This window comes from Poecilia mexicana, unplaced genomic scaffold (genome assembly GCF_051168715.1).
Source record: "Poecilia mexicana isolate PSO_F unplaced genomic scaffold, ASM5116871v1 scaffold_19, whole genome shotgun sequence".
Lineage (NCBI taxonomy): Eukaryota > Metazoa > Chordata > Actinopteri > Cyprinodontiformes > Poeciliidae > Poecilia > Poecilia mexicana.
The window spans coordinates 15,479,493-15,505,595 of NW_028263388.1; the positions used below are offsets into that span (position 1 = coordinate 15,479,493).

The 26,103-nt window shown below is 38.2% G+C and overlaps 4 protein-coding genes across 5 annotated transcripts; 1 reads left to right on the top strand and 3 right to left on the bottom strand.

The window, feature by feature from the left end:
* Positions 1–198: 198 nt before the first annotated feature.
* LOC106917282 (DELTA-stichotoxin-Hcr4a-like) lies at positions 199–1,224 on the bottom strand. 2 transcript variants are annotated; one of them, XM_014986112.2, is made up of 3 exons: positions 1,067–1,224; positions 849–974; positions 199–747 (listed from the first exon to the last, which is right to left on the bottom strand). In XM_014986112.2, the coding sequence occupies exons 2-3, from the start codon at positions 950–952 to the stop codon at positions 297–299; spliced, it is 555 nt and encodes a 184-aa protein (XP_014841598.2). In that variant the 5' UTR covers positions 953–974; positions 1,067–1,224; the 3' UTR covers positions 199–296. The 2 variants fall into 2 exon arrangements, with proteins under 2 accessions (XP_014841598.2, XP_014841599.2); XM_014986113.2 differs by having other exon boundaries at positions 849–997; positions 1,067–1,136.
* A 330-nt stretch (positions 1,225–1,554) lies between these two features.
* Positions 1,555–3,046, bottom strand: LOC106917283 (DELTA-stichotoxin-Hcr4a-like). The gene is made up of 3 exons (XM_014986114.2): positions 2,888–3,046; positions 2,579–2,704; positions 1,555–2,100 (listed from the first exon to the last, which is right to left on the bottom strand). Exons 2-3 carry the CDS (start codon positions 2,680–2,682, stop codon positions 1,671–1,673), a joined length of 534 nt encoding a protein of 177 aa, XP_014841600.2. The 5' UTR covers positions 2,683–2,704; positions 2,888–3,046; the 3' UTR covers positions 1,555–1,670.
* Positions 3,047–5,720: 2,674 nt separating this feature from the next.
* On the bottom strand, positions 5,721–10,275 carry plaub (plasminogen activator, urokinase b). Its single transcript, XM_014986104.2, has 11 exons — positions 10,126–10,275; positions 9,981–10,047; positions 9,805–9,909; positions 9,576–9,735; positions 8,537–8,634; positions 8,281–8,322; positions 7,995–8,193; positions 7,763–7,914; positions 7,489–7,629; positions 6,521–6,669; positions 5,721–6,433 (listed from the first exon to the last, which is right to left on the bottom strand). Exons 1-11 carry the CDS (start codon positions 10,231–10,233, stop codon positions 6,239–6,241), a joined length of 1,416 nt encoding a protein of 471 aa, XP_014841590.2. The 5' UTR covers positions 10,234–10,275; the 3' UTR covers positions 5,721–6,238.
* A 3,124-nt stretch (positions 10,276–13,399) lies between these two features.
* On the top strand, positions 13,400–24,656 carry LOC106917277 (protein HID1-like). Its single transcript, XM_014986103.2, has 19 exons — positions 13,400–13,629; positions 14,526–14,675; positions 16,031–16,201; positions 17,627–17,749; positions 19,704–19,810; positions 20,170–20,286; positions 20,741–20,969; positions 21,274–21,330; positions 21,418–21,558; positions 21,684–21,774; positions 21,898–22,049; positions 22,320–22,398; positions 22,469–22,633; positions 22,710–22,934; positions 23,584–23,732; positions 23,804–23,884; positions 23,974–24,065; positions 24,261–24,419; positions 24,505–24,656. The coding sequence occupies exons 1-19, from the start codon at positions 13,564–13,566 to the stop codon at positions 24,566–24,568; spliced, it is 2,418 nt and encodes an 805-aa protein (XP_014841589.1). The 5' UTR covers positions 13,400–13,563; the 3' UTR covers positions 24,569–24,656.
* Positions 24,657–26,103: the final 1,447 nt, after the last annotated feature.

A 26,103-nucleotide genomic window follows, 5' to 3' on the forward strand; every position in this document is an offset into this window, starting at 1 on the left:
CAGACTGTCTTATTAAAAGGGGTCTAACTGGAGGAAATGTACTTCCACACTGAAAGTATTTGTTTATTTGATTGTTTTTATATTTTTTAAATATGCTGGAGAGAACTATGTTGACAGAAATAAACCTGTTAAACTTGATTTTTTGTTTGTTTTGTTTCGTTTATTTTTTCCGTTGGCAGCAATAAATACAACTGATGCTTTGAGTAAATATGCTTTTATTGCATGAACAGGCATAATATTAGCACAGGTTTACACAGAGCTGACCATGTCTAACATGAACTTTTTTAAAAATACATTCAGTTAGGACGCTGTGCCATTTGGGTGAAAAGCTTGTCCCAGATCTCCACCTTCATTATGGCCCTGCCCATGGGGGACATGGTGGCCTTGATGTCCACGTTGCTGCCCTCAAAGGTGATCCCACAGCCATTGGACTCCTGCCGGACAAAGCCTTGCTGGTCCTTGTTGTAGTACATCTCCTTGTAGAGGCTCTCATTGGTTTCTTTGCCCACATTGTAAATTCCCACAGCCATCCAGTTTTTGTACATGTTGTAGTCGTATGGCACAGAGAACATTATTGCTATAATCTCTTTGGCACTGTTGGTTGATCGGCCAAACAGCTCATAGGTCAGCACTCCTACAGCACCCGTCGCTTTTCCGCTGTCTTTGGAGAAGTTGCAGACTTCTGTCTTCTGTGAGCGGACAGTGGGCTGGGGAGGGTTGTGGACGTTGCCACTGTCTAAGAAAACCCTTTGCAGAAACAAAAGTCATAAAAAAAAAAAATCAAATTTTAATTTTTTTTTATTTTTACTTTATGGGTAGGAAGCCAACTGTACCTATTTTGCACTTACTTGGGGTTAATAAGGCAGTACTGGTTGCTAAGGTTGGTGATCTCAATGGTGACATTTCTTCTGCTTTTGAGGGCGGCAGCCACAGCCTCTGCTGATTCACTCATTGTTTTGTTTTCAAGTGTTTAACTACAGATCAAACAGACATGCAGCTACTAATAATCAATGCACTGACCAGAAAAACAACTTCTCAGTAAGTTCAAGAAGCAAAAAGGACTTACCTGTCTGTGCCACTAGTGTGTTGCGGACTTGTGCGGTGCCGTATTTGAATCCCAGACTCTAGTGCTCAGGTAAATCTTACTGGGGAATGTGAGACAACCCACAGTGTCTCCACCCACAGCAGATTCCCAACTGCGTTCCGCCCTGTCTCAAACTTCATCAATCAGGCATTTCTAATGATGCACATAGAAAATAGGTGCAGCTGAATGTGGTTTTTCTCGTTATAACTGTATTTTCTTGCCAAGATACGAGACCGTTGAGTTTGCCTCACAGTGACTCCCTCTCAGACGAGAATACCACACCCTTTTCTTTTGTGTCTTACTTTGTTTTTTTTTTCATGGTGATCATCTCATAATGCGCTGCAGTCATCCTGTCAAACGACTGTGTTGCACACTGCTTCTGATTTTAATGTATTCGTTTGCATTTGTTTATCAAAATTTTTGTCAAAGAAGAAAGAACTGTCAACAAAGCAAAGTAGACAAGAAGTGGATTAGATTAATTTTTACTTTTATTTTTTCAAAGCACTCAGGAATCAACAATCAGGAATGTCAACTATAATGCTTTCAGATGATGTGAGCTGTTCATTTTGACAGCATTGCAAACAGTTCATCTGCCCATCTTGTCGTACAGCTCTACTTTGATGATCGCCTTTCCAACATCAGACATGCAGGCCCTCACGTCCAGATCCCTGCCCTGGAACACCACTCCGGAACCTTTGGCCTCTTGGCGCAAAAAGTTGGTGTAATCCTTGCCCTTGTACATCGTGTCGAACAGCTTGCCATCGCAGGCGCGCGTGTGCTCAAAGATGCCCACGCCAAGCCAGTTCTTGTAGATGTTGTAGTCGAATGGCACAGAGAACATGATGGCCATCAGCTCGCTGCAGCGGTGGTCACGCATGTTAAACAGCTCGTAGGTCAGGACGCCCACAGCTCCGGACGCTGTGTTGTCGTCCTTGGTGAAGGAGCACACCTCTGTCTTGGTGGTACGCACGGTGGGCTGCGGGGGGCTGAATGGGAAGCCACTCTCCATGTGAACCCTGCAAGGAATAGAAAGGAACTCATGAGCCGTTTCATCAAGAGTAATAGAAAAACTATTGGAGCAGTTTAAGTTGGAAATGTGGCCCCTGACACCTCAAAGAGAAATTGGAGTTAAACTTGGTGAGATTATAACAAAGAAGGCAAAAACTGGAGATAAAATCCAGCAAAGGATGGAAATGAAAAATGAAAGGTAAATCCTAAATTCTCATAATATAAAAAATATATATACAAATAATAATTAACATGCAGAAATATATGAAAAACTGAGAAAACACCCCAGATTTGCAAGTCAACAGACAGTTGAAACAAAAAAGATATGCAAAATAACTTGCAAAAAACAACAACAACAAAAAAAAAAACAGCTGAAAAACCCAAGAAATGAGACCTCCAGATTAACTGAGCCATGAACAAAAGTTTGATTGTATTTCAGATGCAGATCTTGGAGGAAACTACTGGCCGTCTTTCAGAGGCTCTTACTTTGGATTGATGAGGCAGTAAATAGTACTGACGTTGGTGATCTCCATGGTGCAGTTACGGTTGGTGGTGAGGGTCATGGAGTGGGACTCTGCAGTCTCAGGCATGGTGGTGGCTGCTCAGGAACGACTACAAGGAAACAATTCAGATGAGAAGCTGAAGCAGAGAGCAGCCAGGACACCATACATTACAGAAAGTTATCCAAAGAGAGCCACAAAAAGCTCCACCAGATATTACCACAAGAGCATATTTAGTGTTTGATGAATACGATAAAAGAAAAAAGAGTAAATATTTCAAAATAAAAGCACTTACTTCAGGTAATATGGCACTCGTGGGATGGCAGAAAGTCCTCTGAAAAGAGATTCAAGCTTGGTTTAGAGACGAGCTTGAAGCCACACCCACTTAGACACACCTCATCTGCTGCAAGGTGTGTTTCTGTAGTCCTGCACTGAAGCACCAGGAATGTCACTCCCAGTGTTACTTCTGTGAGAATTGAGGACAAGAATGTATTTTAATCATTGGGGTCTTGAAGGACATCTTGCAACAAAACATTACAGATAAAGCAATAAAAATTAGGTCAATAAAGTGGACAAAATGCTGTTTTATTATGTTGAATGTAAATGGAGTAAAAGTTTAAAAGTGGGGAGAGTATTTGTTGTAAAAAAAACTGTGAAAGGAAAACATTAGAAACAACAATTCTACCATTTTAAGGAAGTAAAGGTAAAAAGATTTGGCCCAAAGGATGGGAGCAACTGAACAAAATAGTCTGAGTCCCACCCAAAATATCCAGTGACAAAGTTAGACTGTAGTCACCCAGACGTGTTTGTCTGGATAACCGTCAAACTACCGGTGATGAATATTGGTTTTCAATGTGTTCTTTCTCTGTCGGATTAACTTTGTTTAACCACAAATGAATCATAATGCCAAAGTAAATTATGAATCATGAAAACTACTACGGTTTTTTAAAATGTTGAATGGATGAACTGATTATGTTGGGTGGGTGCGGCAGCCTGTCCCTGTTTGCAACATCTAGAAATCAGCAAGGAGTCACGAGTTCATCTGTCCTTGTTCTGTTCTCATGGAAACATTTAGGCTCCTCTGCAAGCACCACAACTATAGAGAAAATAACTAGAAGAGCAAAACAGCAGAAGAAACAAGCATTACAACTGACGCAAAATAAACATGGAAAAATACAAAACCAGACAAACAAGAGATCTCCATAAAATTATTAAAAAATGCACAAACAGGAAAAACCATGCACAAAGAGACAAAATTATGAGATACTTTTAAAAGAGAAAAGACATGAAGGGATGTAAAAAAAAAAGTTGACAGTAACAGGCAGGCAAAAGCAAGATAAAACGATGCAAAATTTGTAAATATGACAGTGTGTGAACACATTAAATATCTTTATGTGAAATGTATCCACCTATTCTGCACAGACAGGTGACAACAGCTACACCTGGCAACAGACATAAACTAAACTAGCAACCAAACTTGTGGATAACTTGAGTATAACAGACATAAAATACAATTCTGAGAAAATTTCTGATGTAGCTTAAATATTTGCCATGAAATTGTTAATTTGACACAAAACAACTGCAATATTAGTATTTGTTTCTTTCAATAACTGGATTAAAATTGTTTCTTATTGTGGGCTTCTGCTCAAACTGCATTACATCCTGGCATTTGGTGTGTATTTTGTTACAACTTTAGCACCATCTTGTGGCGCCATTTTTCTGCTTGTCAATTCAAAGAAGGTAGAACGTTTTATCCCACTGCTTTTCCATATTTTCTATGTGCTGATGGATCCTCGTGCTGATCCTGGTTCTGGTTCGGCTCAAAGGGAGTTGTGACCCTCGACTGCTACTGTCCTCTTGCACTAGAGTGCATTAAGCTGATCGAATCACATAACACGGTTTCCCCCAGATAACTTGCTGTGTCCGGTGGTAGAAGTACCAGGGGTATCATTCAGCAGGATTGCATATTTTTAAAGTTGACAGAAAATTTGAGAATATGACGAAGTAAATATATGCTATTGGAAGACATTATTAACAATACCTAAAAATCAAAAGAAAAATAAATAAATACACATTTTTTGTACTTCAGTTGTTTCATCCTAATTTAAGTGTCACTTTATTTGCTGAAGTTGTTGGTGTGTATAAAGGTGGATAATAAAAAAATACACCTCCCTATATGATTACATTCTATTTTGCCATTGTGCTTCCAGCCATTTCACCTAAGAGACTCTTTAATACTGTTACTGGTGTAGAGAAAATTATTTCAGAAATGAACAAATTATGCTTAGCCTGAAGGGGGGGAGGGGCAAGTAGAGTCTGGTGGCCCGCCAGGCTTATGACACTCTGAGGGAAACCCTGCACAATGTGCTGACCTTCTGAGACAGAAAACTTTCTATCGATCTATTTAATTTGATTTCTTGACCAGCCTGCAGGAGATGTCCTTGAAAAATCTCTATGTATTTAACTGCTGTCAGCTCTATGTAGACTAGCTGCACAGAGAACTGGACTTTATTCCACAGAAGACACAGACGTTAATTGTGAGTGAGAAGGAAAACCAGAGAAGTTTGTTTATTTAGGTTTGAGGATATCTAAAGTGATTTATCACAGATGGATTCCATGACTTTGCAGAAAAATCTGAAGGATGATTTGATTTATTTATTTTTTTTGTTTTCTCATATTTTATTGAATAAATAATCTACCCCTTTATTAGTAGATGTTATTTATTTATATATTTATCAGTGTTTTGAACTAAGCATTGTACAAATTGGAAATAACATATTAATAAAAGGTTCAGACAAAAAGGAATCATTAATTAAAAGGATTCTTCTTCTCCAAATATGGACATTCGATTTAAAAATGTTTGTTGTATTCGATTCAGTTTTAAAGTTCTAAAGTCCCCTCTCTTACCTCTCAGCATTCAGCTGTCCCTTTAAGTCCTGGCGACGGTCTTAACGTGAAGCCACCATCGCTTTCAGTCTTTGACGACGTGTTATGCTTCGTTTTGACCACAGGGTGGCAACGTTGTGTAACAAATCATTAAAATAACAAACACTGATTCCTTGATGAAGACACTAAAGAAGATGTGTTGCTTTCATTCTGTTTCTAAGAAGACAGAAGCAGTAACTCAATTCATTTCAGTTCAACTTTATTAAAGCTACAGTACCCTGATTTATTTACAGACATAGACAACAGCAAATTATCAGTGTAAAAACTGTATTTGCTTAAAAAAAGGTCATACCATGAAGCAAAATTACAGGCACAATTAAGAAAAAAGAAATAGATAGCTTTTATTCCTCAGCAGAGGTTTAGAAGTTAGACCAACATATTTTATCACAGGTTTGTTTGTAGCTTTTCATATATCAGGAGAGAATTTGCTCTTGCTATGTTTTTCTCTGTCTTTGCTAGAAGACAGAAAAAAACAACACTCAGTGAACTGAGTTAGCACAATTGCTGATTAGATGGAAGAATAAAAACTGATTAATATAAACAGAAACGTAAAGGTATTTGCTATATCTTTCAGTCAAGCTTATAAAGTAGTTCAGCTTAAGTTGTTTTACAGCTCAGAAATCCCTAACAGTTGTCATTTTGCCTTATCAATAACAATTTCTTTGTTATTCTCCAAACAACTGGTGGCCTGAGCTTTAAATCATTTCTGAGGGAACATGGTTCCAGTAGTGATGGTAGGCAGACTTGTCTTTTCTTCAATCCATTTGTTGTAATTGGTAACTCTGGTGTAAACACCAGGTTTATTTTCCTTTGCACATCCGTCTCCCCAGCTAACAATGCCAAAGAGGAAGAGCGTGTTGTCGACTTCGCAGACCAGCGGTCCTCCCGAGTCACCCTGTCAGAGGGAGGCAGACAGCTTTAATGGGAACAAACATCATGTGTGGGAGAAATTCTCGAGTCAGGTATTGACATGCTTAAATACCTCACAGGCGTCCTGGCTCCAGTCGGGACGTGCAGCACAAAACATGTTGTTGTTGACCATTTCTCCATAATAATCCTTCTGTCGGCACACATCATCAGCGAGGAGGTTCACCTGAGCCTTCCTGAGGAACTGAGAGTTGTACCATAACCCTGCAAAGGAAAGGAACAGATAAGACATTGCACAATAAAAACGGTATATTTTTACAACAGTACATCAATCTTATTTCTTTGTTTTAACATGCAGCCATGCAAAAAATAGCATTTCCATGACTGTCAACACAATCTATTCAAAATATTAAGTTAATTCACGGACGCAAGTGCTTTTTAAAAAAAAAAATGTTCCTGAGGTCATACTATGACTGTCCAAAGCTATCCATAAAATCTTTAATGAAGATTTTTGGACAGCTTTCGCAAGGTTTCAGTATTTTCAATAATTTAAATCAGGTTGAGGTCTGGACTTTGACTGGGCCATTGCGACACCTTGATTCTTTTCTGCTTCTTTAGATATGCTGTTGCATGAGAGTCAGAGGCGGTGATGTTGGGTTTAAGAAATGTTCCTAAGAATTGCTGGGTGTGAACGTTTGGTGTGAACGTTTTTGGGGACTCTTTCCCTAGAGATGATTGGCAGCTGTGTTAAATGTTGTCCACTTGTGTTATATGGATTCTCCAGAACTATGGCGTTAAAATAGTTTGGTAATTAAATTAATATCCCTTCCCAAATTGATGCACAACAAAAATGTCTTGTTTAGATGGTTTTCGATCTTGGCGTGATGGACCAAATAAGTCAAACTGATGAGAATGACCGCATGTTATTATAGAGGCGATTGGACTCATGATGACCAACCAATCAAGTGCTGATTGACTTTTCAAGTAGAAAAAGCAAACATTGTTTTTGCATGGCTGTTCTGACAGCCTCACAATACTTAATCTTTACATGAACAAGAACATGGTATATCAAACTTTCTTCACCAAATTTCTCCTTCCCATATCCAGCAATCTCGCAGGTGGTCCCTGGCGGGAGGCTCTGCAGAGGCGGTGGGAGGCAGACAGTCTTTACCGAGTCAGTCTCTTCAGCACACTTTCCATATATGGCCTTCAACTTCAGCAAAGCTGAGGGAAATCAGCACAAAAAGGACACCGTTTGTTCTATTTAAGTTGGTAAGCTTTCTTTAGGTAAGTCAGAATTTATGTTATTGGCTGTTTTTCTTTAGGAGGTCTTTGTAGCAAATAGATCCTTTCATACCAATGTCATTGTTATAGTTTTGTTCACTGTGGTTGAATTGTTCATGGATGAAGATTTGCTCCACTCTGAAAGTTTGCTCCACAGTTGAGTCACTCTCGTTGAGTGCATTTTTTCCCAGCGTGACAGAGAAGCGTTGATGCCTCGTCTGAGAGCTAAAACACGAACATACAACAGAAAAATCTGTCATTTCTTGGCACCGGCTCTGTTTATAGTAACTGACACAATATCCTACCCTTCAGGAAAGCAGTGGGCAGCTGTGATGACCCAACAGGCAGATATCAGACTGCCCCCGCAGCGGAAAACATTCTGCTTCGATTTGCTACGCCAGAATATAGCAGCGATCCACGGGTGAGATTCCACAGTAGAAACTGTTCCACCCACAATCTTTGTCTGCTTCCGTATAGTCCGCTGACCACATGTCAGGTCTGCAGCTGGAAAAGAAGCCAAATTCAAAACTGTTGTTGGAAAACATATACATGACCAGGAAAAAAAAAAACACATTTGCATTAGGAGCTTACATGCTTGTGGCATGATGGGTGAAGTTGAAGGTGCAGGTGAAGCTGTAAGATTGAAAAGAATTATTTTTTCAAACCTTTGGAGCATGCACCTTGTGTGCCTGAAACATTCCTAATTTATTAAGATATTTTCCAAATCTTTCTTAGAAAAAAAAAAAAGAAAAAATATCTGAACTTGTCTAAGATATTCAAGACCTACATCAAATCTGAGGCATGTGAAAAAAAAAATAAAAAATCCTTTCAGGAAGAACATATTTACAGGATTCAACGTCACATTGGGGGATATCACAATATTCCCGGACCAGCTGGTGGTTTTTTCGAACGTTACACCATGGGCGCAGTCTGTACTGAATATTTCTGAAAGAAAAACAATGTCAAGAACCAACAAACAATAAATATCTTTGGCTTAAAATTGACAGTTTGACTGTAAAGACCACGTGGAAAAGGCATGCATCCTCAGTAGGTATTTGGATGCCAAGATCTTCTCAGGAAGTTTCTAAGTTCTTCTTGAATTAGTCATATGGCTCCCGGATTAAGGCTCTTGGCTGGTTTAGATCATTTTTGCCTGACAAATTCCAGTTTATTCATGTCAACACTAATCCCAGTGAGGTATGTGGATCACGGGAAATTCTCCAAATTATACCTGCCTCTACTTGATAAAATTGTGTTCCAGTATTGCGGTGATGGTACACAGACATATTAATCAGGTATATGGTGATATATACAAATATATTAAGCCAGAAAGCCTAATCCAAACATCCACTCTCACCTGACACTTGCTCAAGAGAAGGGATTGCTGCAAATTCATATCGTTTGACTGCAATTGACCTACCTTCCAAAGATAGATAACCTTTTTACCACCAGGCATGACAAACACAACTGATTTGCACTGTATTATTATATAGGAACCAAAGTGGAACGTCTATAACCGAATTTAAATCTATATCATTGGATCGCATTCATTTTATTAAATCAAACAGTATATTTCTGGGTACGACATATACTGATGTGAGGAGTCTTGTTGACATGACATGTATCATTAATTTGTGCTAAATATGCAAACTGATCTAAAACATTAAATGTTGCAAGTAAGGCCAGGTAAGCAACAACATACATGCAGATAAACTGCTGTGTTTGACCTATATTCTACCAAAAGTGATTCAGTGAATCATGACAATCCCTCCGTTTTGTTAGAAGTATGACTAATTGCATGACAAAGATCTGTAACACACAATTTCCTTGTTTTGCAATTGGTATGAGAACAGAGACAGATGTTTAACATTCAAGCCATAGACCACCTGCAGTAGTTGTGTCGTCCAGAGTGAAGGTCTGAGGACAGGTAACGCCTCCTGGCACGTAAATCCCAGATCTCGCATGTTTTTCCGCTGACTGATTTTGAAACAGTCCCTCTGTAGAGTACTCCGATCCCTTCATAGCAGCTGTCACCTTTCTCTACAGCTACAGACACAAGTGATTAAAATGTGAACTGGCGTCACTGAAGTTTAGCTTGAAAAATCAGCTTCTCACCTATTTCACAGCGTCTCCCAGAAAGCCCATCAGGACACTTACAAAACAAGGGTGCACCAGTGATCAATGAAGGGACAGACAGGCCACCGTTGAGACAGAAAGTACCTGCAAGATGAAATGACACATTTAATACTCAGGAAACAAAATCAAGAAATCTTAATAAAGGATCTATTTACTGAAATTATCAGAGGAAGGCAGGGAAGCAGCAATGTTACTTCTTCTTCTTCCATGTCTCGAATGGCCCTGAAAATATTTTTCAATCAGTCAATACAAAAAAAAGTAAGTAAAATTTGACTTCAGATGAAATAAAAATGTCCTTACCACTTCAGCTAAAGAAAGAGCTATCAGCAAGCTTAAGAAAACCCCCGGACTCCTTGTGTTTATCATGGTTCTCGAGTGCAGTGGGTGAAATCCAAACGGGCTCTGCATGTGTGTTCTTGCAGGAGGTTTTGTGTGGGGCTTTGGTTTTCTCTGTTTTATGCCTGAAAGAGACTGAACTCTGATTGGCTGACAGCTGTTAAACAGCTGGCTGGCCCATTAGATTATGTAGTGAAGAAATCACAGTGTACAAGGTTTTTGAATGAGTCACCAGAGGTCACCCACATAGTTTCTTCTCAATATGACCGAAACAATCCAGCACCTGTTTAAATGACTAAACGAATTACGGGTTCTATGAAAATAGGTTGGTAATTAGGAAACCACAAAGTAGGATTTTATTCATTTAGATATCTTTAGTCTACTGAATGTAGGTTTCTACGCAATGTACAAACAATATGTTGGGTAACTGTGACTACTACAGTTACCCAAAATAACTAATGAATGACTACATAACTAATGTAGTCATGACATTATTACTAATGTAATGATATTAGAAATATATAGTTTTGGTCTTCTACATTGAGTGTGTACTATCTGTCCACTGACACAGATTACAGTCAGAGAGGGACTGATGAAGATATCTTATAAAACTAGCCCTGCTTTGTTAAGCTAAGAAAAAAAAAATTGTTTTCAACATATTTAAAAAAAATAAAACACTGAAAGGTGTGTCCAGCGTTTATCTCAATTCCCTTTTACCCTTGAAAATAAAAAGCCACCACTGTACCTTATTCAAAATACAGATTTTATTTGAAGGCCTCAGAGGGTTTTTAGAGAACACTGGTGAACAAACAGCATCATGTAGACTATAGAATGCAGCAGACAGATCAGGGATGAAGCTATGGAGAAGTTTAAAACATAGCTGGGTAATAAACCAACCCTAAAAGTGCTGTTCACTCCATCAACTGAAAATGCAATGAGTGTTACACAACTAGAAACCTACCAAGACATGGTAGGCCAGATAAAAACAGTACTTTAATCCTTTAATCAGTGGTGTTTTCTGATATGGGCGACATCTTGTGGGGGCGGCATGAGACACCCCTGTCCTCTTTGGTCCTCCAGTTAACCACCTGCCCATCCCTCATCAACAATTTCCCCCTGCGAGGGGAATGGAATGGAGCAATGCTTGGGATGTTTTCCCAGGGCGCCAAACCAGCTAGAACACCGCCTCCCACTCTAATCATAAAAGGAGCAAGAAAGGACGTGGGGATGCTGGTGAAGCTACATAGATCCACAGTTTAGCTGATTTAATCTAACAGTTTAGTGATGAACTTAGTCCTTCTGGGCATCCATTTAGTCGCATAAACTGATCGGACCGCATTCCTTAATTAATTGCTAAAACTCACCTTCCGCCGTAAAAGTCATAGGAGGTCACATTGATCTGTGATTTAGCTGCATTGTAGTTCATGCTGATCTTTCTTTCCTTCTTGTATTTAATTACGGTAGTTAATCAGTTGAAGTTATGTTTAAGTATTCCATTTTGCTTGTTTTTTTTTTTTCATTAATTTGATCCTTTACTTATTCAAGTCTTTTCCTTCATAGATTGCATGTAGGTAGCTGGAGGTAGAAGTTACTGATGGAATATTTTGACTGTAAAGGTGGGCTACTTTGTAAATTCTCGGACTTAATTGAAGACAAGCCTGTTTCTGATCATTCCTTGTTGTGTGAGGAGTTTTCTGCTGTCCGGTAGCCTTACATTCATTCCTTCATCAAGCTTAGGGAAGGTGCACCAATTCAACTAAAGAAAATTGTATAAATAATTCATCATAATTATTAATAATTATATGACAAATATTAATGCAGTCTGCAGAAAGTCAAATTTGCAGCATCCTATAAGCCATACAGAGGGACACAGCCAACATGTGGAAGAAGGTCATCTGATCAGATGTGACTAAAATTAACCCTTTTGGTTGACAATAAAAACGCTATGTGTGGTGGATTACACAACACCAATCTCATGACAAAACATGGTAGTGGCAGCGTCATGCTGCGACAAAGCTTTTCTTCAGCAGGGACATGGCAACTGGTCAAAATTTACTGAACAATTTAACAATTTTAATTGCAAATTGATTAGGTGTCTGTGTTGTTTTAGAAAAGCCTGGGAAATATTTACTTACTCCCTTTTGATAGAATTTGTGCTTGTATTAAACATACAATAGTTACTTCAACACATAAAGTGTATTGCTAAACCAAAGTGTATTGTTGTAGTTATGGTTCAAAAGTCAGAACTTGTAGGTTATAATGTCAACCTATCAAGTTTATATAGCACATTTCAGCAGCAATGCAGTTCAAAGTGCTTTAAGTCATGAAAACATAACAACGTCATAAATACGTCAATTATAGGGGGCTGGACATCAGTGGTTTTATTCATTGCTGATTACCTTTACCGGCTGTTCTGCTTTGTGAACTTATGGTTCCATCTAGTGGCCACTTCATAAATGTATTCACCTGCAGTTGAACAGACAAGGAGAGGAAAAAAAGTCTCTCTTTGTAACGTTACATTCAGAGATGATCGTGCAGACAGTGATTATATAGGTCATCATGACGTGAATCTTATATGTAGAGAGTTTACCAGGAGAGTCACATGGTAACACGGGAAGATAAATATGTGCATGAAGTATCCCGGAAGTTTGCTCATCTGGATCCTGCTCAGCATGTGCTGCTTTCAGGGACAGTCAGAATTATTCCAACAAAATAATATTTGATTTAGGTTTGCCAGCAACGGCGGTTTATTATCAATTCAATTAATATATTTAGAAGCAATAACATTACTTTTGATATAAGTGTTTTGTTATTTAGCTCAGGCATTTTCTATCTGTTTTTGTATTATTTGTATTATTTATTATACATTATTTTCATATTTAATTATATTTTTATTTAGTCTACTTATACTTTATGGTTAAACTATATTTCTATTTGTAGTTTAGATTTCTTTTGAGAACGTGGCCGATATTGATTTGCATGTTAGTTTTTACTTCAATTAAAATCTTTAATTATGTACGGCTTTTATTTATGAGAAAGAAATATTCTCTCAACACAAAACTCATGTCCCTTTTCTGGTTAAAAATCGTTTGTTTTCTTGGTTTTTGTCTTTTTTAAATTTATGTTGTTTTAATTTCCGTAGATAATAAGATTATAGTTTTTCCTGTCAAAATTATATCCTAAATATTTTTGTATTTGCAAACTTCTAATATTTGTCTTAACACAGGTAGGTTAGCCTATTTACCAGTATAGTTTCTTGTCTTCCCTTTTACAATTTTACACGGACTTGTAAATTTCGAGTTTTCATGAACGCACCAGCTGCGCTGCGCTCTGAGTTGAGATGAGGAGAAATAATCAGCAGAATCCGCAGGTAGGAGGACGCGGCTGGTGGACACAGAAAAAATGGGAAACGCTGACACTAAGCTTCACTTTAGGAAAGCGGTGATCCAGCTGACGACCAAAACTCAGGTCTGTTTCTGTTTTCTTCATAATAAAGCTCTTGAACGCGCAAGGGAAAAAAAAAAAACGTGATTCTGAACGATATTTGCTTACGACGATAAAAGTTGGTGTGCCAGATGGTAGCGTCAGGTGCAGGTCTTATTATCACAAGTGGTGTGGAAACAAACCGTTAGTAACTACACTTATAGATTTGAAATAAGGATAGGAAGTTAAGACGAGGAGCAATTATGATTTTATTATTTGCACTGTTTTGCGGAAGAAAAACCATCATTCTGCCAGTTTTGCATCATTTGTTTAATGCTACTTTACTATATGAAAAATGTGTTTGCCTGAAGGCTGGATTAGCTAAGGCCTACAGAAATTGTACCTTGACCATTTCTTATTTTAAGGTAGAATCGAAACCTCAGAAAAAGAAAAAAAAAATATCAACGTTTTGGTCTTTATTTCATGAAAAAAATCATTTGAGATCATCCCAACTGCTATTATCTGTTAAAGTTTATTTATCATCTGGTTTTTGCACATTTACTAAACATTTCACCTAGAAATTATCCCAGTCATACATAAAAAGTATAAAATAAACCTCTGACTCTTCAATAACAAATTAAATCATTAAAGTACCAGTGAAAACATGCTTGGTCATGAATTCTAAGAATATATATATATATATATATATATATTTTATTGCTGCAACATAGCAGGACTTTTCAAATATTTTGTCAGAAATAAACTTCTTAGCTGAGTGAAAATTACTTCAGTCTAACTGGGTTTATACGTGTGTTTTTATTTAATGGTAGCAGTTATGTGTATAACATGTCTACACGATTGGTGCTGCATAGCTGTTGAGCATTTTTATGAAAATGAAAACTTGGGTACACAAAGACTTTACAAAGTTTCCTGTACTGCAGCCTGTTGAAGCCACAGACAACGTGTTCTGGGACCAGTTCTGGGCCGAGTGCTCCATCGCCGTCCAGGATGTTTTTGCTCTGGTGCCTGCAGCAGAAATCCGAGCTGTCAGAGAGGAGTCTCCATCCAACCTAGCAACCCTGTGCTACAAGGTAACCTGGCCTCCTCAGAATGAGTGTCTTATTTAGATCATCTTTAGTAATATCACATGGTTAGATTTAAGTGCACTTCTGTTCCTCAAACATTTAATGGAATTGGTTTCTTTCTTCAAAATGGGAAAGACAAGTGGTTCTTTCACTGTTAATCTTCAGAAGTCAAAAAATTACTTCCTGAAAATACTTAATACCTATTTTTTTACTTTGTAAAATTATAATTTAAAATGTTTAAAACACCTCCAACTGTGACAAACAAGGTTTAATGAGAGCAAAAATTCATATTCTCAACATGCAAAGTGAAAAACTTACAGGAAGTAGAAACATTTCTAAAACTTGCTGCTGGAACTCTGCTGCAAAAACTAACAACCTTGTGGTTACCAAGTTTTGATAGTGATTAATTTGAACATTTCTTAACATTTTTTATCAAGGGGATGCCAGTAACCATGCAAGATGAGAAATGCATTCTATTGGACAAGCACTCTAATTTAGGAGTCTGTACCACTAAAAGTGAAACTACTGTATTTCTAATTACAATGCATGTCATTTTTTATGTTTTTTTTTAAGAAGGTAACAGTAACAAAAGGGTTAAAACCAATAGCTTAGTTGGTTTGTTGTGAATATGATGTCCCTTTTGCATGATCACGCCTACAGACATTGCAGCCAACTCTCCCTTGTTAATCATCCAACCTCTAATCTGATCTTCCCACTGAAATATTTGACCGCTGGCTGAGGCTGAAGGATGATGTCTACAGATTTAGATATTTACTTGATCTAAATCTGCAATAAAATGAAAATCTTCTCTGTCTTCTCAGAGACTCAGACTGAAAATAATGCATTGAGTTTTGTAATGAATGAATTGGTCACTAAAACACAGAGAGTTGGTTTACAAGTTACCGTAGTTCCTACAGACAGCAAGGATTCCTGTGTTTTACATGACCGCTTGTATTGTTCATCCTGGATACAGTCAGAAACAAAGGAATGCAGATGTTTGTTATTCCCACACTTGGAGTACAAGAGGTCAGTCTAAAAGAGAAAAAAAAATAGATGGGAGGAGGAGAAACCACTCGTTAATCAACAAAACAAGTTATCAATAAAATTAGAAAAATACAGATAACGATCTAAGAAGCCAATTTTTGCTGTTTTTGTTTTTTTCTTCAAATCTTAGCTTGTTTTGAAGAATCCATTAACATATATTAGGTCAAAATTGCATTCATATCCTCTTTTTTTATAGTTTCTGTTACAATCAGTAATCTAAATGTTTTGCCATCTTTTTAATAAAAATGACTTAATGTAACTCTTCCAATAGAGATCTTTATAGCTTAATTTACATGTTTGACGTGGCTTGTTTCCAGGCAGTGGAGCGGCTGGTTCAATGTGCCGACTCTGGCTGCCCCTCGGAGAAGGAGCGTCAGATCGTGCTGAACTGCACCCGCCTTCTCACCCGGATCCTGCCGTACATTTTTGAGGATGCTGACTGGAGGGGCTTCTTCTGGTCCACCATTCCTGGCACAAAAAAATCCGGGGTACGACGCGTCGCCTGAGGGAGCTGACACTCTGACAGTTTATCTTTCTTTTTACTCTTTAAAGGTTTATCAGTTATACTCAAGTTGAAGGAAGAGCTAAATGACATTTTCTGGATATTTTAGCTTTAATAACCTTAAATACATCTTTTTTTTTTTTACTTGCAAAGATATTTTCAAGTTACGTAGGTGGATATGGTTTATTCTTGGTATGTAATCTGTGGAAGCTGCTGCCGGAGAAATCCATTCTGTCTGCAGACAAGAGTGTTCAACCTATTAGCTATCCTTCCATCACACAGTTTGTAGCCCTTTGATAGCTTCAGCTACAATAATCTGGCCTGGCTAGAAAAGATGCTGCTCTTTGATTTTCAGAGCAGATCTTGCAGTGTAAGATAAAACCACTGCTGCTGTCGATGCAAAGGTCTCCATCCAAAGCTGGACTCTCTCTCCTCTCCTCCTCTCCCACCCTGCCCACCTGCTGCTGAGTCTCTGGTTACCTGGTCGACTGGGGACCATGGTGCAAACACTGCCCATATTGTATCTCCCACCGTCTACCCACCAACGGTTGAGTTAAGGAGGGATTGAATGTCTGTTAATGAAAGTATGGGACTGAGGAGAAGAAGGGCTGCTGCAGGCGGAAAAGGCTGATGGCCTCTTTGCAATCAATTCAGTTATGCAAAAAACGTCTTTATTTCTGCATCGAACCAATCGAACGTTAAATTAAATGTTTGCCTGGCGAGTGTGAAACTACATTTTGGGATGGAGATCTGTAAATACAAGGAGTAAAAGATGAGCTAGAGTAAAATATTCTTTAATTAGTCAGTAAACCATATATAGATTAATTATTTTTTGTTACAAATATTCCTAATTATTCTTTTTTTTTCTAAGTAGTTCTCATTGGATTAACCTGTAGGATTTGCTTGTTGCTGTACTCGATGATAAGGCTTACTGATATTAGCAATAAAAACTAAACAGTGCATTTATCTGTATTTTATGTGTTTAAACATGATAGCAATGAGCTCACTTATAGTTTGTACATTGCTGTGTGCTTGGGATCAGCAGCAGTGCAGCAGTTCATCACTGCAGCTGTCACCAACATTTATGGCAGCCATATTGGATTTCAAAAGCAGTGTTGCTTAGAATCCTCATACTTAGTATGTGGTAACTGAGAGTTCACAGGATGTTGCAAGCTTCTTTTTTTTGTCTGATACAACTGAATCCTCTTCACTCTGCAAACACAACCACGCCAAAGAATGATGTTGTCTTGAGTATGGCGCATTCACTGATCAGAAAAACGAACGATTCTTTAGTTTCTGACCAGTCAGAGGGAAAAAAGATGAAAATCGTTCAGTCACCAGCACACTTCTTGGTTTATGTCTTTATAAAAACCTGCGAGACTTGTTTTCGAGTGATGCATTCGTGTTGCAGAGTTTGGACGAAGATGCTGATGAGAATGAAGCTCGGCCGCTGGCTGAATCCTTGCTGCTCACCGTCGCTGACCTGCTCTTCTGTCCAGATTTTACCGTCCAGAGTCACAAGAAGAACAACCCGGTCAGTGAGTTGAAAGAAGAACATTTATAGCCGGTCATTACAGATTAAGGCAGAGTTGAACATTCTCTTAAGTCCTTGGTAACATTAAGTGTTTTACTGTGCTGTGTCCAACTAAGGCTGGTACGTCTATTGCTCCAAACCGGTGTGATGGACAAATTTAACATTTAACTTGCACACACAGAAATAAAATGATCTCACACATGTTGTCCTAAACTCCTTGGTAATTACTTAAAGGACATCATTCCTATAACAGGCAGGCAAACAGAGCTAGCCAGCGTTTTCTCTAATGAAAGGTTTCAGGTCTTGTTTTCTTAACCTTCCTGTGGTACAAGTCTGTGCCGTTATCTCCTTCATGCAGCCCTCTGAGGCGGTTTGCTGGAGTTAATGAGTGACTCCATGGTGCAGGGGGAGGCAGGCTGGAGTGGCCGTATTTGAGCTGGGTGGACACGTCTTAACTGAGCTCTGCAAACATTTTAGAGACTGGGGAGGTGATCTGTGCTGCCATCAGAGGAAGTGGTCAGTGTTTATTCCCACCTGCCTCTATGGTTAACCAAGCATGAAGAAAGCATAGCTGGAAGGAAGCTATGGGGAGCAAATAAAGTTTTCACTTTTCTGTCAGTGTTTGTTCACCTGGAGGTCAGTGTTTTTTTTTTTTTCTGAAAAACAAAAAAACAAAACACTACTTAAATTGAATTCATTGTCTTATTTACCTTCCAGTGTTCAAACCCTCCTCTAATTTCTTGAAAAGTGGCCTTGGTCAAGATTTCTCAAGGAATTCAAGCCAAGTGTTTAAGCATTTGGCTTGGACTTTGGTCACCTTTTTTTAGCCAGCTTCTGTCCAGTACCTCAGGGTCCATGAACAATGTTATCCACCAGCAGAAGGAGGTGTCATTTTATAAGAGTCAGCTGGACTGTGTGGGGGATCAGAACCACTATCGGTATAAAAAACAGTCTAATATTAAGTCTTAAAATTACAATAACACTACATACACACTTTTGGTCAAAAGTTTACCTTGTTGTGATTATTTATCTGTATTATTTATCAATAAGACTAAACCATCAAAGGAAATAAACTGATATGCAATTGGAGTGGAAAATGTTTTGTTGATGGATTCAACATGGAAGGAAGTGGGAAACAAATGACGCCTATATAAAAAAATTGTGGTTTGAGTTGGTTAAGTGTTGAATTCATATTTTCACTGAAAATAAATGAGAATTTAACTCCAACAAGGCAGTTCCTTTAGAGTTATGTTAGCTTAAATGTTGCCATTCTGAACGTCTAAATGAACTGAATCAACTAAATTGTTGGATCATGCATCTCCCAGGTCATGTGTCAGGTTGTTGCCTTTTTTTTTTTGTTTGTTTTTGGTATAAATGAACTTATTTGTTTTTTTAGGTTTCACTTATTGGAGAGCATAACGGTGGCATAGCAGTTTCTGTTTCTGTTGTGCCACTGGAGAAGTTTAATGCAGCGTGCGGCTGTGTGCCCTTTTGTCAGATAACTTACAGAAACACCTCATCACTTCTATTCTTAAAGCTGCAGTTATCTGTGCCGAGGTGTCAAAGCCAGATAATGTCAGCAGAGTGTAATCGGCTCATTCTGCTTGCTGATTAACATGGACCAAGTGTCCAAATGCAGAACCTTCTTAGACCTTCATTATTTTTTCCCTTTAAACAATAAGAAATATTCCATGATGTGCTCTATGCTGGTTTGTAGCACAGTTTCACATTATGACTGAGTATGACAGAAAGATAATACCACAATTAATTATCATAACAGCACTTTTGCCAAATAATATGTCTCTAATCCCAATGACAGATTTTCTCTTCTCAGTGATCAAATCTGGTTTGTTACTAGATGTCACAAATAACACTGTACGTTTGTTAGAGAATAGTCTTCCACATATTATATATCTCAAACTATAATTTTTTTAAAACTCTTGTTTCGCTTCAGGATGCCTCAGAGGAAATGCGATCCATAGATAGCTGTGAGTACATCTGGGAGGCCGGGGTGGGCTTTGCTCAGTCGCCTCCCCCGAATTACATCCATGACCGGAACAGGTGAGACTGCAAGCTACATTTTATCTGTTTAGCTGCTATCCTAAAAAGGTGATGGACATTTTTTACTTCAAAGATGGGGGAAAATAAGGCATTAACATTTTGCTTTGTGATAATTTGGGTAAGATGAACCCACACAGTCAGTAATAAGCTAATAAGGCAATTCGTAAGAAATCAGTTTAAAGAATATTAACAGTCCTTAACCGTTAAACTGATTGCTTTAATATAAATGTGCTACATTGCTCAGCACTACAGGGATTTAGTGAGTTTAGTAACGTGTTATTTAATTAATATTGCTTTTTTCCCCACTTTGTAATTTTTCTGACTGCTGTTTTGATGGTAGATTCGTTGTGTGTTTTCAGGACAGAGCTGCTGAAGCTGCTTCTCACTTGCTTCTCTGAAGCCATGTATCTTTCTCCTTCATCTGAGACCCAAGTGCTTAACCCCTGGGTCTCCTTCTTCTGTTCTGCAGAAAACAGGTTGGCATGGCTCAAAAAAGCCACATCAAGATATTCTATGCGTAAATATGTGCTTTTGGAGCATTTACCATTTGTTTTATTTGACTGCAGCCCAGAAGAAATCTGATTGCTTTCGTTTATTTTGTTGTTATTGCAGGTGCAGTGAAAACAGTTAGCGGTTTAAAGTGTAAAAATGCAAAGAACTTTCAATTCCTCTTGGAAAATCTCCTTCAAGTTCCTTTATATTCTTAGCTTTTCTTGCATGAACTGCATGTTTAAGATATCCCCAAATTGGCTCAATAATGTTAAGGTCTAGAGGCTGAGATTTCCACTCCAGAACCTTCACCGTTTTTCTCCTGTATCCAAAAACAACTTATCTTGGTCTTGTATTATTTACAGTTTCCACCTCTAAATCTCTTCAGTTTATAGATGCTCTGTTGTAAACACCAGGATTATCTGTGTGCCATTGCTTCAGACATGCCTTGCCGCTCTTCACGTCCCTGTTGAACGTGGTCTGTTCCTACGACCCGGTGGGATACGGTATCCCGTACAACCATCTGCTGTTCTCAGACTACCGAGAGCAGCTGGTGGAGCAGGCTCTGCAGGTCCTGATCGTCACCCTGGAGCACGAGACCGGGTCGGCTGTGAGCGCTGCCCTCCAGGCGCTGGACTCCTCCTCATCCAATCCATCTGAGGAACTAGAGGTATGATGGATAAATGTTATTGTTGCCATTTTGCTGGAAAAAGTTACACTCTAAACTATACAGCAAACAATGTGAAAGAAACATGTCAAAAGTAACACTAAAGAAGTATCAACATAGCTAAAAAAAAAAAAAGAAGATTATGACTTAACTAATTTAATTTTAGTTCTACCTATTTCTGTAAGTTTATTGTCAATCTCTCAAAACCTTTAACATAAGTCAACAGAAAATCCTGTTAATAAGTGCATAGGTTAAAATGAAGAATTCAAATTTTTTAATACACCTGTATTTTTTTTTTAATATACAGCCAGCTGGACCTGACAACCTCTTTGTGAATTACCTCTCGAGGATCCACAGGGAGGAGGTACCAAACTGTAAACCTTCAGTTTCATCCACAAATAGAAGATTTCTGATTGGAAGCCTTAGCATATTCTCTGTATTGGTTCAACAGGATTTGAGTTTCGTCCTCCGAGGTTTTGCTCAGCTGCTCAACAACCCTCTGATCCAGACGTACCTTCCACGATCCACCAAGAAGATCCACTTCCACCAGGAGCTGCTAATTCTGTTCTGGAAGTTCTGCGATTTTAACAAAGTGAGAGGCTCCTTGCATTTTTAAATTGCGATCTTTTCACTTTTCTTAGGTTAAAGGGATAAAAAGTTGCTCTAACAGAGCACCTGTCTTTAACTCACTAACATGACTGTTTCTGCATGTTGCAGAAATTCCTGTTCTTCGTCCTAAAGAGCAGCGACGTCTTGGAGATGCTGGTTCCCATCCTGTTCTACCTGAATGATGCCAGAGCAGATCAGTGTGAGACACTTTCTGTGACATCTGAGCAAAAAAAAAAAAAAAAACATCCCTGTACACAGACATTGAGGCAAGGGTAAACCGCACAAACTTCTAAAAACTCTTCATGTTTGTGTGCATGTGCAGCTCGCGTGGGCCTCATGCACATTGGCGTGTTCATCCTGCTGCTGCTGAGCGGAGAGAGGAACTTTGGTGTTCGACTGAATAAACCGTACACGCTCCGTGTCCCCATGGACATTCCTGTCTTTACAGGAACCCACGCAGACCTGCTCATAGTGGTGAGAGACCTACTTTACTCGACTAAGAGATTGTCAACCTGCTAAAGCTTAACCTGTGCTTTACAAATATTTCACAACATTAAAACAGGAAATTTAAGAAAGGTTGGTTAAAAGGTTGGTTTTCTTTTCAAATCTGAAAAGCTCACTGAAGCTGCACACAAACTGGCAGATTCTACAAATTATTATCATTTTTTTTTCTATTTTTCAGCTTTAGATTATAATATGCTCTCAATAGTACCAAGAGTCATATTTATGTCCCTTCTTGTTTAGATTTTTCACAAAATAATTACCTGTGGACACCAGCGTCTCCATCCTCTGTTTGATTGCCTGCTCACCATAATTGTAAACAGTAAGTATGCCTGTAGACAATGCTGCCCCTTGGTGGAGAGTTGATGTAAGCACATTTTCTACCTCTGTAGTTTCACCCTACCTAAAGAGCCTGTCAATGGTGGCTGCCAACAAGCTGCTCCACCTGCTGGAGGCCTTCTCCACGCCCTGGTACCTCCTATCTGCACCTCAGAACCACAACCTGGTCTTCTTCCTACTGGAGGTCTTCAACAACATCATCCAGTATCAGTTTGATGGTTAGAACCACAATGGGATCTTGTGAGTGCAGCTGCATTTAGGGCAACATTTTGATGTCTGAAACCTTCCCCACAGGCAACTTCAACCTAGTGTATGCCATCATTCGTAAGAGGAACGTTTTCCACCAGCTAGCCAACCTGCCCACGGATGAGGCATCCATTCAGAAAACTTTGCAGAAGAAGAAGAACAAGTCTGGGATCTCCCGCCTAAACTCCACAGATGGCGAGTCCATGGAGGGTTCCAGACCTGCTGCACCTGCTGAGCCCGGGACACTCAAAGCCACCTTAGAGGCCACTCCAGGTAGGGAAGAAACTACCAAGAAGAAATAGATAATAAGTTCTAAAATACTCTTTTTTTTTTTTTTTTTTTTGCAACTTTGACAAATGAGAATGTGAAATAAAATGGTAAAAAAAATAAATAAATAACCCAAGAAAAGCTCTAGTGACAGAAATTTATTTAAAAACAAAAAAACACCAAATAAATTTATAATAGTAATCTGAAAAGAACAAAATTATAAACCAACCATAAAAGTGTAAATTAAAATGTGACCAAGCCAACTGAAAGATGTTGTGAAAGAATGGACAAATTTTAAAGTAATATGAACAAAAACAGGTAATTTAGAGCACTAGAAGCAACAAATTAAAGTGAACGTTGGAAGATTAGTGAGACATGGGTTTTAAACTTTTTGTTAGCACTTTTCATGTCTGAAAAGTGTGGCTTGCATTTGTATTTAGAGCCCCTGTGGTTATTTAGAAACTCTGCAATCACATCTTGAAGGCCATTGTTGTATGTCTTCTACAAACTTTACAAATCTACTGAAATGTTTGTACCCTCTTGTTTCCAAAATTCTTCAAACTACTAGTCAAGTTTGATGGAGAACTTCCATTTTCAAGTCAGGCCACAGATTTCCAGTCAGGCATCCAGGAAGTGACAGCTCATGTTGTTTCAGGAATTGATAAGATTACGGAGAAGTCTCAGGTAAGCGAAGATGGAACGATGATTGCCTTGCCTCGTTCAAGCTCTCCAGCAACACCACCTCACCGTGGTGCCATCAATGGAGCCAGCGACACGGAGTCCAACTCAGAAAGAGACAGCGAGGTACAGCAGATGCCTCGCTGCTCGCACTCTGTTTATTTTTCTGCTTTCTCACAGTTTCATCCTGTCATCAGGTCTTCACGAGGTCGCAGACATCAAGAAGTCGAATATCGAGCGTCTCATCTACTGCCGCTTGGACCGCTAATTCAGGCTGGGTGAGAGAGTTTTTTTTTTTAATGTTTATTTCTGCTGCTTGTTGGTTTTTGTCAGGAGATTTTATGCTTTATTTACCTGTTCCTGTTAGATGTTGTCATGGAAATCTAGACTTCCTCTGCAAACCATCATGCGGCTTCTGCAAGTCTTGGTCCCTCAGGTGGAGAAGATCTGCATCGACAAGTAGGAGAAAAGTTTTAATTAGAAGCCAGATGGATTTAATAGTTTAACTGATTTACAAGAGATTGCTGTAAATTCTGGCAGTGCTCAAATTGCAAATAAGCAAAAAGTTGATGTTTTGAGAATTTGATTCTTAAATCTGAGATGTTCCAATTGTTTACAGCTGGATTAAATGACAAGGTTTTGTTTTATCTTCAGGGGTTTAACAGATGAGTCAGAGATCTTGAAATTCCTGCAGCACGGCACGCTGGTCGGCCTCCTCCCAGTCCCTCACCCCATCCTGATCAGGAAGTACCAGGCCAACTCTGGCACTGCCATGTGGTTCCGGACCTACATGTGGGGAGTCATCTACCTACGGTAAACATACCGGATGTAGATTCACAGTGGATTTCAGTTTGGCTGCTGAAACTGATTTTTTGACTCTTCCTTCTGTTCTTTGAAGGAATGTGGATCCTCCAATCTGGTACGATACGGACATAAGGCTTTTTGAGATTCATAGGATTTAGAGGAGCTGCTGGAGTTGACCACAACAACAAGTTCTGCCAGATGATCTTTGGCCAACTTACTCAAAAAATAAAGATTCTCTAAACATGCCTTGAAAGTTCTTCATTATGCAATAAAACCAACATGAAATCATTGGTTGAATATAATGTTCTTCAATCACTTAAATACTTGATTTAAGAGCTAATTGGAATGCACTACAGAAGATTTAGTACACACAGTGAAACACAGCTGTAGCAAAGATTTATGCTGCAGCTAGATAAAGTCTAAATCAAGTTGTCAAAAATATTTATGTCCTTTAAAAAAATTAAAATTCTGATAAGCATTTTCAGAATTTTTATTCTGAAAAATTTATAAATTTATAAAATTTTATAAATTTATAAAATTTTATAAATTGTATAAATTTATAAAATTTATAAAAAAATTATAAATTGTATAAATTTATAAAATTTATAAAAAAAATTATAAATTTTTTATTTATAAAATAATAAAAAAAGTCCTTTAAAAAATAAAAATTCTGATAAGCATTTTTATTTTTTTAAAGGACTTTTTTATTTTATTTCTTAAAAATATAAGAGGAACTGTACATAATTGTACTTATGCAAACAATCTGCAGATTTAAAAAGTAATCAAATATAAATATTTGTATGTGAAAGGGGAAAAATTATTGGCTCAGAGTGGGTGGACCTGGCTAAACTGGATTTACCAAATGTTACCTTTGGAAACAATAAAAAGCATGAAGAATTGATAAAATGCCTACGTTTTAGAGCTGTCAACTTTCTGAATCGATTGGCTACGGTCAGTCAAACTAAAATGGAAAATAATTTTTGTATCTACTGGATGTGTAACTGTGAGGCCATTCGGTCAAATATACTATAAATTAGTTTATAGTGAACATAAGTTCGTAATTGTGTGACTATTCTGAACATGTTTTAAACATTTGGTGTTTGGAATTTGATCCGAGTGTGACATCTGTGCTACAATCTTCGTATATTTGTAGAAAGATGACCGAGTGAGCGCTCTTTGGAGCAAATGATATCTGACGTATTTTTCTTCAGTAACCTTGGCAACAATAATTTAGGCAGTTGGGGAGGCAGTAAACGTTTTTACGCTTTTTACGTACCTTGGAAAACTTTCGTCTTTGTAAGTATTTATGTGTTTGTAAAGCGCCTTGTTTTCTTTGGCTGATAAAATGTAGAGCAGTGTGCATCTATGAGTGTGGATTTAAGAGGAGTGATAAATTTTTTCTTTGTTATATTTTCAGTTACAAAAACATTTTGAATGTAGCAATATGAGTGCATTAGCTAATAATGTTTTTTTTCTCCAGCTAATAAAAAACAAGGTTTTTGTGGATACACGTCAACGAACAACTAGTAAAAGCTTTTACTAGTTGTTCGCTGACAACTAGTAAAAGCTTTTACTAGTTGTTCGCTGACGTGTAGCTAATGACGTGTTGTGAGGACAGTGACCTCCTGGTGACCCCAACAAGGCGATCTCTGACAAGCAAGGGATATAAAGTAAAATGTTTGAGAACATACTG